Raw genomic sequence first — 15,157 nt, forward strand, 5'->3', positions numbered from 1 at the left:
AATTAAAAGAAACAACACATAGGCAAGTGCTTGACATGAGCACGAAGAAGAAATAATGGTCATTCTTCACAAAAACCCAACATCTTTCTCATAAAGGAAGGCTCTAGATAGATATTGATTGGTTCATTCAGAAATATGAACTGGCTTAAAGTAAAATGACTGGAATTTCTAAACTTCTAACACCAAAACCGTCCAACTAAAGGATGAGCCAGCCAGAAGAAAGCCTGTCTGATTTAGAGATGCTTTTATCAACCCTCCGCCTAACTTTTCTAAAGTCCAACCTCTGGTCTCCACCACCATTTTACTTTTTTTTTTTTTTTTTCCACCACCATTTTACATTAAATCAAATGCGTTTCCCATAATGTCCAAGAAAAGATAACCAGAGAACATGAAATGCCTGAGACAGAAAACCTCTTTCAACCAGAGTACTTCTAAATAACACCAATATTACCACTTTAATTACCTGATTTCAGGAGATGAAGAGATTTCATTTGTGTCTGCCCTTTTATTTCTTGGAAATGATGGACTAGCTGGAGGCATCTCACCACTTAAGCGGTCTGGGAAAATTCGGTCTTTATTCAAATTGATTTCTGAATAGGGACAGTTGGCAGCACTAAAGCATTAAAAGAAAAAGAAAAAAGAACATTCCCATTAGAACACACTTCTAACTAAAATGACAGGCTATGGAATGTAAAATCCCAATTATTTAATTGAATGTTGTATCTATTTGCACGTATCTATCGCACGCGTGTGATCAAACACACCCTATGGAGTGTCTTCTCTCTAGGGCATAAGCTAAGGATCTTCCGACAGAAAATGTGTCTCTGCATTAGATGTTCAGGTGCAGTGTGATGAACCCTCTGGGTCTGAGCAACCAGTGCTGAAGGGCCCCCTCTGTGCAGGGGCAGGGCCTGTGTGGATGCGTCGGAATAATCGGCCCGAGAGAGAAAAATGTGCAGGACATCAGAGGAGGCTTGGTGGGGGCGCTGGGCAGAGAGGGAGGCGGGGCGGATGGAGCAGATCTCCTTCCCAAAGTGGTCTTCCGGCCTCGGGGTCCCCACTGGCCAGAACAGCTGGGCCCAGCCCAGGTCGAATGCACCCCCACCTGCACTGAATCCCACTTCTGACACGAAAAAGCCCAGAGGCCAACTTGGATCACGACTCCTCTGGCTCCCTTCCCTCCAGTCGGTGCCCTCTAGACCCCTGGTTGACCTCTGGGTCCTATTCGGGTCCCATTTGGGGATCACCCCTGTTATCCAAACAAAGGAAATCTAGGTCGCTACTTGTTAAAGCAACGTTGAGTCCATATACTCCTCTGCCTCAGCCTCGGCTCTCCAGGCCGCGATGACGGGGGACCCCACATCCCAGGCCTCCAGCACATAAAGAGCACCCCGCCCACCCACCTACCCGCCCACCTTGGCCCTGTGCTTTTAGGATGCTTCCTTCAATCTGGAAACAGCTGGGTCTTACAGAGACCGCACGATCTTTATTGTATCTCCGCACAACATGGAAGTCCGTGGCGTTTTGTCGGTGTGGACGTGAACGCATGCGACAGGGACTGACAAGAATAGACACTTCGGGAGCACTCACTAAATATCGCGCTGGGTGCTTCCCAAGCAGTCACCCCTTAATCCGCAGGTTGCCTGTGGGCACAGGATCCCTTGTGGATCTTCCATGGGCTGTTTGGTCATCAGCATCCAGATTGGGTGGACGAGACCCAAGTGGGCCCGGCCGAGGGGAGGCAAAGGCAGCAGAGGAGGGCGGCGCGGGTGGGGGGGCAGGCCCGGGCCCCTGGACATGGTCCCCCGCGCGGCCTGCCCTCCGTCCCCAGGTCCCGGGGCTGCAGACACAGCTGTGAGCGGCCTTCCCGTTGCTGGCCTGCCCCCGTGCCCCGCGGTGACCCTGTCTAGACCCAGACGCATCATCCCGTGACCCCCCAGCAAGGGAGGAATGGAGCCCCCACGCTCCTGGAGCCTCCGCCTCCCGCTGCCAGCCTCCTGCCCGGCCTGTGCCCTCTCCCTGTCGGGCCTCCACGCAAGCTCACCTACCCACATCGTGTGACGGCAAGACACAGCCAAAGCTAACTTCTCTGGGGGTGCTGTTGACACCCCGGTAACGCCGCAACCCACACATCCCCGTGGCCTGTAAACCATGGCTTTACGATCACTGGGGAGCCACCCACATGCCTGCCCTGAGGGTTGTCACACGCGACAAAAGCCGTGTCCCACCCTCAGCCGACCCACGGCCACGCGGGGCACCGTAGCTCGCAGGCCTCGCAACAGAAGGGCCGCGGCTGGAAGCCCTGGGGCCTGAGGGCTGCGGGCATGGCCGTCCGCCTGCTTGTGCCTAAGTTCAGGACGGAAACCTCTTGGGGGGTCCCCCCCCAGACCTTGGGCGGTGCAGGGAGGGCAGGGCCGCGGGTACAACACGGCAGATGGCCCGGAGGTGCTCCACGCTCTCGGCACTGGAGGGTCCTGTGGGGAGGCTGCGGCTGGTGGCCAGCTCGCCTCGGGCCGGCGCCCCCTCCACCTCTGCACCCAGACACCCGGGGGTGTGCTAGCGCCGCCAGGGCAGGAAACCAGCTGGGTCCCGACCCAGGCAGCCACCAAGACCAGGGGGCGGCGGGAAGGCACGGACTGTAACAGCACGTGGACAGACGGCCGGCGGCCCCGGGAGGCCCAACAGCCGCTCCAACGTGTTCTGCGGCTCCGTCCCCGCGCGGCACAGCTGGGCACAGCCTGTGACAGTCCGTCCTGTGCCCGCATGGCGAGGATGGCAACAGTGGCGGGTCTGTGGCCTGAGCGTGTTCCACCACGTGGGCAGGGCCCCGGGCCAGCACGCACTTCCCGGACGGCGGGAGCCCAAGGGGGAGCTCCGTGCACCCAGCCCGACCCGTCAGGGTGCTGCCTCCCCATCCCACGGCTGCACAGCTGCCCTCGGGGCTGCATTCCTCATTCTCGGTTCTCGGGGCTCAGATGATCTTAGGCGGCAGCAACCTCATAGCCTGGCAGTGTCCACACCCGGGTGGATGAGGGCAGCTCCCTGCGGCTCAGGCTCGGGGCTGCAGACACGGTGTGTGCGGGGGCACGGAGGCCACACGGCTGTCTCCACAGGGCCTCACCACACTGGGCCGGCCCGTCTCCTGGCAAAGCCCTGGCTCAACAACACAGCCATGGCCGTCAGGAGGCGTTGGGGGCCACCCAGCCCGGGGGGGAGCCGCCTGGCCCACCAACACCCACCGCCAGCTCCCAAGGCCTTGCGATTCTGAACAGATCCATTCAAACAACAAGTTGACACCTTCAGTCTGAGTGAGCCCCGAACATTCGCTCGCTGTCAGGACAAATCCCTGGGCAACACGCACGAGCCCACAGCCCAAGTCCCCGAGGCAGTCTCAGCCAGGCCGCAGGGCTGGGAGTCTCAGGAGTCCAGGAGTCCAGGAGTCTAGGAGTCAGGTCCAGGAGTCTCAGGAGACACTGCTGTCCGTCCGGGCCTGGCCTCAATGCTGACCCTTGGGCACGTCCTCACCGGCTCCAGGCTGGCAGCCCCGTGGACCGCAGGGTAGGACAGCGCCAGCCCACAGCTCCAGGGAGACTGCAAGAGACCTCATAGGTGAGCCCTGAGCATGCCACCACCCAGGAAGCCTTGGCATCTGCCTCCGCTCCTCAGAAGGGCGCAGTGCCCACCGTGCGAAGGGGCAGCCGCGACGGTGAACAGTAGTGCGAAATGCTCTGGACGGGCTTCCTCTTTGGGGGCTCTCTGCTTCCCTCAGGGAAGGGTCTGCTGCTCCATCCCTGCCTTATGGACGTCTCCCTACCCCAGACTAGCCTCCCCAGGGGGAGGGACGGCCTGTCACCCCCAACCCAGGCCCACAGCAGGCGCCCTGGCGAGTGTGCTCGCCATGCAGACACGGATGGACGCTGAGCCCAGTCTGTGGGTGTCTGTCCAGATGTTTAGAATTTCCGCAGACTTCACGGTAACCTTCTAGAGGCTGCTGGGAATACTCTCCATTTTTTTTCCCTCGTGTATTTTCTCCACGATCAAATCTCACATAGAAAACACTGACTTCCAAGGCACTAGCGACGCAGAACCCCTACTTCCACAGAAATCTACGTCTCCTTCAGTCTCTCCCACTCTGTGGCCTTTCAGGGGCCCGAGTGGATGAATCAACAAAGGGAAACCCCAGGACACCACCCTGATCAACGCTCCCTTGCTGGAAAGGGGCCCCGAGCAATCTGGCTCCTGAACATCCCTGGAGATAAGAATAACATCACATTCAACTCACTCACTGATTATTTACATTTCAACATCTGAAAACATTGCAGCCTCAAATTTCATCGCTGAGACACATGTTCTATTTCTAACACCTCTTACATCAAATCTAACCATTATAATTTTTCAGAGAAGCTAACAACAACTGCTAGTCAAAACATAGCCCTTGGCTTACGTGGGCATAAAATTGATTCCTCTTGCTAAAAGAGCAACGTCCCTTGTTATCTAAGCCAAGAATGCATGTTTTGATTTATGCAGTTTCTCAGTAAATTAATCCAAAGAGAATTCTCTCATTATGTTTTCCTAAACACAGCGTTCCCGGCGAGGACAAAAAAAAGCACCAGCGAAGGGAACCTTTCAAAGGGTGTCCGTGATGCTGCGGCTACTGCAGCGTCTCCAGGAGATGGGAAGCAGGCTGCGCCTGTCGGGGACTAGTGTCCTGCCAGCCCGACAGCGCAGCGAGGGAAGCCCGGGAAAGGCAGGTGCAAGGGCTGAGGAGCGGGGGTGCCAGGAGCTGACCCGGCTGCCCGCGGCCCTGCCCAAGGCTCCGCCAGCCAGCAACCGTGCCCCCTGCACTGGCACACACTGCTGGTTAAAGCCCCCTCCCACCCCCTACCCCCCAGCCTCCTCATCTACGCGGGTCCTTAGGCCATAAGGTCTACCTCTCCCTCCCTCATTCCAAAAAAAAAAAAAAAAAAAGAGTGATTCTCTACTGGTTCCAATTACCTCCCAGTCCACCACGGCTGTCCATGAAATCTCCCATGACTCCCCACGATAGCCCCCCTTCTTTTAGCCAATACAGGGCTGCATCGCTGAAGACATGCTCCCAAGATAATCACTGACACTCTGTGACGTGGGGACCCTCGGAGGAACGCGGCCCAATTGGGAAAGGGTGGTCCTGCCGAGTGAACAGTGCCACCAGGCCGGGCAGGACTGTCCCCAAAGACCCTGCTGCGCCCGGCAGACCTCTCTGCTCAGGTCTAATCTCCGCACTCCTAGGGACATGGCGGCCGTTGCTGTAGGCGGGTTCCCTTCCCCGGAGGCTGAAACAAACCCTCACCTGCAGCCCAACAACATGGTATCAGTATTCATGCTTTTTTAAAACTTCTTTATTCTTTTTCTTCATAATCTGAGCAAACTGCCTCAAGCCCGGTGAACGTCTTAGGGCTGCTCCAGGAGGAAGGATGCCTGGCAAGGGTGCGGAATTAGCTATTGCTTTGGATCTTGTACCTTAACCAAGTCATGTACAGCTTTGTGTTTCCACTGCTCCCCAAGTTCCGTGAAGGCTGGGTCTGCGACTAAGTCTCAGAGCGGAGCCTTGAGAGGCAGAGAGCGGACGGGTCACCAGCACAGATCCGTGAGCTACCCTGGGTGCCATTCCCAGTTCCCCCACACCGGGGGGAACCAGGAAACCTCCCCAGGGCTACAGTGGCCGCATCAAGAATCAGAAGAAAACAGTACTATAATAGGGTAGTTCTGGAGGTCGTCTAAATACGTAAAACAGAGCGATACCATGTACAGAGTAAATGCATGCTCAATAAATGCTGCTTACTGGGAAAAAAACCTCCTCAAAAATATTTATTGAATGAAATAATTTATTAATATATAATAGAATATAGCAGGCCACTGAGTCATTTCTGGCATTTAGACTTACATAAGGTCTGAAAAATAACCTAGCTGCCTTTACTCAGCCACACTGAGCAACTTTTAAGATACATGAGTAATTTAAACGGAGTTAAAAATACTATAACTTTGGGTTTGCAGTTATACAAACAATGAAAAGGATTTTTCTTTCTTTCTTTTTTTAAGCAGGCTCCACACCAAGCAGGCAGACACCCAATGTAAATGTCTAAGAGTAAAGCAAAACTCCATCTGACTGCATTTATACATTCATTTGGTTTTTTTTATTCATTTAGTTATTCATCAAACATTTATTGGGCACCCTATATCTACCAGATATCCTTCTATTTCATGGGTATAGAGTGGTAAAATGAACTAAAAAAAAAAAAGTCCTTGTCCTTATGGAGCTTATAGCCTACTGGAAGGGCTTGAACTCATGACCCTGAGATTGAGAGTTGCATGCTCTACCGACTGAGCAAGCAAGGCACTCCTGAAAAGGATTTTTTAAATGGCTATCTGTAAATAGTATCACCACCCTGTGTTTAGACTATTTACTCTGGAACAGAATGAATCACATAAAAATCTCAGGAGTGTTGCAAGAGGAAGATAAGCAATATTACAGGTTGCAGAGATAGATAGATAGATAGATAGATAGATAGATAGATAGATAGATAGATAGAAAAAAAGAAAGAAAGAAAGAAGAAAGAAAGAAAAGAGAAAGAAACAAACATTAATTATCCAATTTTACAGTTCCTATAACTCTTAGAACGGGTAGTGCAGTCTTTAGATTTTTCAAAAGACCTAGATTCACAACATGTGCAAACGAGATATACAACGGCTCCGTTTCTTTAGTGGGGAATCCAATTAACACACAGTTAGAACACTTACATTGACAAATGATTATTTTAATACATCCATGAGCAGGTGATACTTCTGGTTCCTTAAAAAGATCTCAGTTAAATTATACGGATTTCAAAAAAAAAAAATCATGGTGATTTCTAGGTATTTCAGTATTATTTTTAAATGCCTACAAAGACCCCCAAATTGCCTAAACAATACATCAAATTTCAAATGTACAGATATGGTTTCTTTTTTAAGTTAGAGGTAAAAGAAAAAAAAGAAAAATACTGAAAAACACTTTCACATCAATGCATTCCCAAATTCGACTATTTATATTTGTGCCTCTTGTGCTCTTCGCCGGTAATCTACGATAATCTCACTTCTCATTATTCAAATTGCCGAGTCCCCCAATCAAATCTCATTCTACAAAACAAAGACCTTCCACAGGGCCTGCCCTCTTCTCATAATTAATGGTCAACCCAAGGTGGCTCTCTCGGGAGCTAAGTACCTGCAGAGCTCGTCAGGCTGTCAAGAAAAGGCAAATGGCTGGAGTACATCTACCTTGGAGTGTGAATGCATTTTCTCCCAGGAAGACTTAGCGACGGTCATGCTCTTCGTTTCCACAGGATCACCATGGTAACCACATTTTGCATGGATCAAAATATAAAATTAGCTCCCACCTATGTGTATACATGGAAATGTTCATCTTACACATACGTGGGACAGGCACCCCGTCTCTGGCCACGCGAGAAATTCCCACGTGAGCGGCAGCACCACATACCTGTGAGGGCCCAGGTGCCTCACTCTCTTAAAATGGCCAATCCCTTTACATCCTGGGGTTGAGCATCCACCATGTTCTGAAGCTTCCATTAATTCTAAGGGGCCTATGAGAAAGCAAGGGGGGGGCGGATAAAGAGAGAAAGAAGGGGCACCAAGTTAACAAGAAGGCTGTAAGAAACCAACAATATCTTGAAAGCCTTTATTCTTAAAGGTTTTTCTCTATGCTTTTGTTCACACGATTTATCTTCCTTCCGTAGTGAAATGCTAGACTTTGATCTCACCCTCTTTCAATGTCACAAATTCCAGAAACACCTAAACGTATACCGATGAGGAGATTCTAAATAATTTCCATCACGGAAATAAGATAATTAGTAAAGGAATACTCGTGTACTGTGACACTACCAAACAGAACCCTTCACCCCCTCCGCATTTCACAGACACCCTCATCCCGACCACTTATGTTCATGTGTAACGCGCCAGACCTTGTTCTAAGCGTTCCCATACACGGGAAGGTGTGCGTGTATACGGGTGTCAGGTTTTGGTTGTCTCATTTTGTTGCCTACAAGGGACAGCACGGCACAGATGTGCACTATTCTGAAACATTTTTCCTTTAGTCTTTTTTTTTTTTTTAAGATTTTATTTATTTATTCATGAGAGACACACACAGAGAGAGAGGTAGAGACACAGGCAGAGGGAGAAGCAGGCTCCATGCAGGGAGCCCGATGTGGGACTCGATCCGGTGTCTCCAGGATGATGCCCTGGGCAGAAGGCAGGCACCAAACTGCTGAGCCACCCAGGGATCCCCATCCTTTGGTCTTTAAGTCTTGTAAATCTTTCCATCTCAATGGTAAGATTCCTGATGGCTGTTGCATAGTGTCTGCATTATGAATGCACCAGAATTTAACCCATCTTTGTCTCCAAGTTCGTTATTTTGCATATAAAGTAACAGAGAGCACGCAGGTGAGTTTCTGTACTTTTGTGCAGCTTGTGGATGGCGTCCAGAAGTGAAGCCACTGGATGGGGGACTGCAGGGTGAACTTGTTAATACTCTGCAATAATCTATTGTATCTCCTGCGTATCTTTTGCTACCATGTCTATGCTTTCTTTCAAAGTTAAAACCATAGTATGGGATCCCTGGGTGGCTCAGCAGTTTAACGCCAGCCTTTGGCCCAGGGTGCATTCCTGGAGTCCCGGGATCAAGTCCCGCATCAGACTCCTGGCATGGAGCCTGCTTCTCCTTCTGCCTGTGTCTCTGCCTCTCTCTCTCTCTCTGTATGTCTATAATGAATAAATAAATAAAATATTTAAAAAATAAAAAATAAAAAAAATAAAACCATAGTATGTCAAGTTCTCAGTGCCTATTTTTTTTTAAGTGGAATTTAAAAGAAATTTTTACTGAGGTTATTGTAAATCACACACAGTTTGAAGTGATGATTCAGAGGGAGAGCCTCTGTATACTTTGCCCACTTTCTCCCAATGGTAACATTTTGTAAAATAGTAGTAGAAAATCACTGCTGATACACTGAATTTTGAGAGTCTGACAATCTGTCTTCCCAAAATTCAGTATCAATTTTAAAAGTGAGGAGTACTTCTAAATAAAAGTAAAAAAAAAAAAAAAAAAAGTATATAAACTTTGCTTTTTCAAACATCGTATTTTTTCTTTCGGATTTCTGTGACTGCCATGTAGTTAAAAATGTAGGAAGAGGAAAAGGATGACACAGAGAAGAAACGTACAGTGAGAAAGAAGTAGAAAGAAAAGGGTAGGAGAAAAAATGTCAAGCGCCCTACACAAGAACATGAAAACATTTATTTAAGTTATCCTTGTGTCTCTTACTCAAAGGAGGCTGAAGAGGATGCCCGGTTTTTGAACACCAGCCCACGGGGTGAATATCAGGGCAATCTGCATCTACCCAGTAATCGTAGCAACTATTCCAGCCATCAAAGTGAACCTGGATAATAAAAAGAAAATCAGAGTACAATTCAGATCACAAGTATTCCCACAATAAAAGTTCTACCCACCATAACCATTTTCATTCTCTTCTAAATTATATAGATTTAATATCAAATAAATCTTTTCAATTACTTAAATTACTTCATTCACACTATGAGAAAAAAAAGGCACTTTTGACCTATCTTCAAATGACCTGTCCATCAATAAGTGTCTGGCCAGAGGCATTATCCCAGCAGTACGTCTACAGATATATTACGTACACCTTCCGACACTAGAACAATGGGAGTACGCAGCATCTTCAAATAAGCAACACCAAACCGCTAGTAAATATTACTAAAATAATGAATAAATCAGGGCAGGGAGGGAGGGGAGAGTGGAGAGGCAGAAAGGCCTTTCATGTAAATGTCAATTCTCTCAGAATTATGCTAAAAAGGCTTTTTAAACAAATTCAGTGTCCTATTAGAAATACACTGAGTTTACAAAATCATCAAATGCATATCCAAGTATGATTTTTTTTTTTTCTCCTAAATAATCACAGCACCTCTCAAGGAGGTTTTACAGGGTGGTCAATGCCATCGTTTGTGGCCACCACGTGAAAGAGCAACTGGTCCTTCAGGCAGGGTCACTAGGGACCAGCTCTGTATGTTTTAAGTATTACATATATTTTATCCTTAGGATAAAAGGATATGCCGAAAGCCTATATATATATTTTGCTTTTACATCGTTTCCCAGCTAGATTTCCTTCTTAAGTCTGTGGATCCCTCACTAACAAGACAACAGATGCCAACTGGATTTAAAAAAATCCAAGCATTAAAAGTTGAACAATAAAATTTCTAGAACAATGCATGAGTGAACGTATTTGTAATCTTACAACAAGATAACTTTTGTAAGCAAGACACCAAACTCAAAAGCCATTAAGGGCAAGACTCTTCAATTGGACTACATGAACATTTAAAACTTGGGAGTGGCAAATACCACAAAAAAGATGGAAGGCCCACGAGAAACCCGAAAAACACATTCATTACATATGCAACAGTGTACTCTGCTCCTTCATTTAGACAGATATAATATATCAACATAAAAAGATGAAAAGCCCAAAAGAAAGATGAAAAATAGATATCAACTGCTGATAAATAAGAAACTAAATACAAATGGTTATAAACATATAAAAAGGTAATCGATTTCACTTATAACTAAAAAACTACAAATTAAAACCACAAGATGCAATTCTTTTTTTTTTTTTTTTTCAGCCTGTCAAAAATGTGCCATTTTGGTGACTCCTAGAGCTGGTGAGAATGAGAATAAAAAGCTTTCTCATGAAAAAGAAAAAAAAAAAAAAAAGCTTTCTCATGGACAGCTACAGGAGTATTAATTGACCGATATTTCTGGAGAGTTATCTGCAAGAACAGTCACTTAAAATACATCACCTTTGACTTGATAATCTCAGTAACTCAACTCATTGTCTGCAGTAGAAAACCAGGTGGGTATCCACCGTTAGGAGGCTGGCTAACTGAATCATGGTACATCTAGGGGACCGGACAGTACAGAGCTGTCAAAGTACACATATACGGGTTCAAAAGAATGTCCTCCTTCTTGAATCCCACAATATTACATAGTACAATGAATTAAATAGCACAATGAATCCACTTTCTCAAGCTCAGAAGTCAGTTAATCCTAGAATCAGAGCCCACAGAATTCCCCACCTGGAAGAAAACACTGGCATCACCTTAAAGAAGAGAAGGGACCATGCAGCTAGTCAGGACGAGGAACCGAGCCTGAATTCAAGGATCCAAATAAAATTGTTCCTCATTCACATACTTTGAATATAAAAGTTGCACCTACAGAAAATTACTGAGCTCAAAATAGCCCTTCGCTTTCCTGGGATCAAAAACAATGTTCACCTAACAGGTGACATTCACGATAATTTTCTAAAACGATCAGTTTAGGCTGTCCATGCCAACCAGTAAACGAACAGACATAACTAAGAGTGTTAAAATAAGTTTAAAGTGTCCTAATTCTCAACTAGCAAAGTGCTTACCCTTATTTTACTAGAAACATGAAACTTTCCTGTTTTCTGACCTTGCTATTCCTAAATTCCATTACTTTTAACCTGAAATTAATGTTCATATCATTCATGTTTCATTCGTTGTAGATGAATCACTAAATTTTTTTAAAAAGATTTTATTTATTCATGAGAGACACAGAGAAAGAGGCAGAGACACAGGCAGAGGGAGAAGCAGGCTCCCTGCAGGGAGCCCGACGTGGGACTCGATCCTGGGACGCCGGGGTCACGACCTGAGCCGAAGGCAGATGCTCCTCCACTGAGCCACCCAGGCATCCCGTATCACTCAATTTTTAAAAATCTAGGTATCTTCTTAGAGCAAATGTCCTCAATCCTAACAAATAAATGGATGTCTACTCTGGATACACACCAGAACTTTGTGATGACAAAGAGAAAGAAAAAGAAAAAAAAAAAAGAAAGGCTGAGCCTACCTAGGAGGTTGCTAATCCACGGTTTGGTTCTGTGCACACACCTGCTGTTTGCTCAACTGCTAAGTCACTGTGCTGTGCACTCAGGATTGAGACCCGTGGACATTGACTCGTACGTTACTGCACACCACACGGACTCTGAAAATCTCAATTATCATCATAAATAAAAGGGCTCTTTCTAAAGTTTCCTCCCATATGACTTTAAGGATGTTTATGGCAGACCTAGCAGCTAGCGTGTCTGCAGACACCACAAGCTTCTGGTGTTTGCAGAAAGTGACCCCTCAGTTGGCAGCGGGAAGTTATCTATCCGGGACGAATATACTTCAGATACTACAGACAAATCTAATACCTCCTATAAATGAGGTGGGCAGACAAACTGGAGGATGTTAGTAGTTTGAGTTTCAATTTCAGAGATAAAATTTAGTTTAGATATTATGAACGGAGGTAACAATAAAATCCTGTCTGCTAAGTGCCAAATACACATAAGAATGTATCTGAATTCACGTAAAAATTAATGATGCAAAAATTAATACTAACCCTAATCAAAATCTCACTCTAGAAGCCCAGATAACATAACTTATTAAAGTCTGTATAGTTGTAGTTCATCTTTCATGACTTTCACTACTTCAGTTGCTGGCATATTAAAAGGTCTTAAACAAAAAAATCAGGCACTTTAGTAATGTTAAGTGATAGCTTTCCTCTTGCTGGGGTCTATTTTGAAAAGAAATCAAAAGTCTGACAAACAACAAGAAAAGAAGACACATAAACATACAACATGAAGTATTTAAGACTTTTATAAACCAAAGAGACCTATAAAATATTTATAATACAAATGTTCCACTATAAATACACTTATATATGAAAAGAACTCAGCAATAATGTTGATTTTAATAAAAATTCTCAAGAACATAAGATGAGGGGCTCCTGGGTGGCTCAGTTGGTTCGGCGAAGGACTCCTGATTTCCGCTCAGGTCATGACCTCAAGGTCGTGGGACAGAGTCCTGGCCGGGCTCCATGCTGGGTGAGGGGTCTGCTTAAGGTTCTCTCTCGCCCTCTCCTTCTTCCTCCCACCCCCACTCTCTCTAAAAGATAGAGGGGAAAGAAGAAAGAGAAAGAAGAAAGAAAGAAAGAAAGAAAGAAAGAAGGAAAGAAAGAAGAAAGAAAGAAAGAAAGAAAGAAAGAAAGAAAGAAAGAAAGAAAGAAAGAAAAAAGAAAAGAAGGAAGGAAAGAAAAAAGAGAAAAGAAAGGAAGAAAGAAGAAAGAAAGAAAGAAAGAAAGAAAGAAAAGAGAAGAAAGAAAGAGAAAGAAAGAAAGAAAGAAAGAAAGAAAGAAAGAAAGAAAGAAAGAAAAAGAAAGAAAGAAAAAGAAAGACAATTACAGATCAAAGTATAGTGAGGAAGAGTTAACTCACACATATTTAAAATTATGGTTTAGGAAACTGGCTGCATTTTCATCCAGAAGCATCATTTGGAAACTATGAAGCCTTCGTACATGTTATTGACAACTAATCAAGAATAAGACAGGTAATATTTTAGAAACGAGCCTATTTCTTAAAAAGATAAAGGCCGGCCATGTGAAAGGCAACTCCATAAAGCACATTTCAGGCCCAGGTGCTTATCTCCACTCTCTTCTGAAATCAAGGTTAAATCTGTGAAGGTATGAAGCCAGGAGGACACGGAAGGAGACGGAAGGTGGCTGACGCGTGAGAAGCGTGAGCCCAGAGAACACGGGGTGGGGCGGGGGTGACCTGCAGTACAGAGCGGGGGGGGGGGGGGGGCATGGCCTGGTGCCCCACAAGGCAGGACGGGACATGCTGGTACACTGCATGGAAGCCACGGAGGGCCTGTCCGGGGGCAGCCGGCAGGACTGGGGAGCCCATGGGGAGCCACCTGGAGCCCACGTGGAGCCCACTTGGAGTACAGGGGGAACCCATCCTGAGTGTACAGGGAGCCCACGCGGAGCGCACCCGGAGTACACGTAGAACCCACCTGGAGTACATGTAGAACCCACCTGGAGTACACAGGGAGCCCACCTGGAGCCCACAGGAGCCCACACGGAGCCCACAGGGAGCCCACGAAGAACCCATGCGGAGCCCACCCGGAGCTCAGGCGGAGCCCATGAGAGCCACACAAGCCCATGGGGAGCCCACCCAGAGTCCACGGGGACCCCATGCGGAGCCCACATGGAGCCCACGGGAAGCCCACGCAGAGCTCACTCAGAGTATACAGGGAGCCCACGGGGAGCCCATGCAGAGCCCACCTGGAGCCCATGGGGAGCCCACCCAGAACACACGGGGAGCCCACCCAGAGTCCCCGGGGAGCCCACGTGGAGCCCACACAGAGCCCACAGGGGGCTCATGTGGAGTAGGGGGAGCCCATCCTGAGTGCACAGGGAGCCCACCTGGAGTGCATGGGGAGCCCACGCGCACCCATACGGAGCCCACAAGGAGCTCACAAGGAGCCCACGCGTGCCTATGCGGAGCCCACCTGGAGCCAACAGGGAGCCCACCCAGAATGCATGGGGAGCCCACCCAGAGTCTACCCGGAGTCCATGGGGAGCCAACACGGAATACAGGGGGAGCCCACCCGGAGCCCACCCGGAGTCCATGGGGAGCCCACGCGGAGTATAGGGGAAACCCACCTGGAGCCCACCCGGAGTCGGCCGCCACCCTCCAGTGAGCCCACCCGCGCAGGGCCTAGAGCCAGCAGGCAGGGCGGGCCGCCGGCAGGCAGGGAGCCCAGGCCACACGGTCCTCCAGTGACACTGGCGACCCCGCGGGCTCGGGCCGGGGGCCCCCGCCTCCCACCACGGGCGGGCCACCATGGGCCCAGCTCGAGCCCGCGGGCATCGCTCCTGGGGAGCAGCCGGCCGGCCCGCGTGGGAGGGCAGCAGGGGAAGCCGCTGTGGGTGCAGGAATCAGGTCATCGGGGCTTCCGGGGGAGACACAGAGGTCGGGGGAAGCGGGGAGAAGGGCGCCAAGTGAGGACAGCCTGTCCTGAACCTCAAAACGCAGAGCTGTCATTAAAATGCAACACAGCTTTTGGCAAACAGAGTCCATCTCTCTAAGCGAGTAAAAAAAAAAAAAAAAAAAAAAATCAGAGGAGCATGAGAGAAAGTATAAGAAAGTCAAGGGCTCAGCTCAAGGGGCGGACGCCAGGCGGGGGAGAGCGCGACAGCCGCGTCCCCACCGTCCCTCAGGCAGCGCTT

General features: G+C 48.1%; 1 protein-coding gene across 9 annotated transcripts in view; it reads right to left on the bottom strand.

Moving 5' to 3' along the window:
- L3MBTL3 (L3MBTL histone methyl-lysine binding protein 3) overlaps positions 1-15,157 on the bottom strand; it is a 120,798-nt gene that overhangs the window by 29,553 nt on the left and 76,088 nt on the right. For all 9 annotated transcript variants that reach the window (XM_072764504.1, XM_026013385.2, XM_072764522.1 and 6 more), the window contains 3 exons: positions 9,344-9,458; positions 7,511-7,613; positions 464-613 (listed from right to left, as the gene is read on the bottom strand). In XM_072764504.1, the coding sequence (XP_072620605.1) occupies positions 464-613; positions 7,511-7,613; positions 9,344-9,458 (368 nt within the window). The remainder of the gene's footprint in view (positions 1-463; positions 614-7,510; positions 7,614-9,343; positions 9,459-15,157) is intronic.

The sequence above is a fragment of the Vulpes vulpes genome, chromosome 1, assembly GCF_048418805.1.
Source record: "Vulpes vulpes isolate BD-2025 chromosome 1, VulVul3, whole genome shotgun sequence".
In the NCBI taxonomy this organism is placed as follows: Eukaryota; Metazoa; Chordata; class Mammalia; order Carnivora; family Canidae; genus Vulpes; species Vulpes vulpes.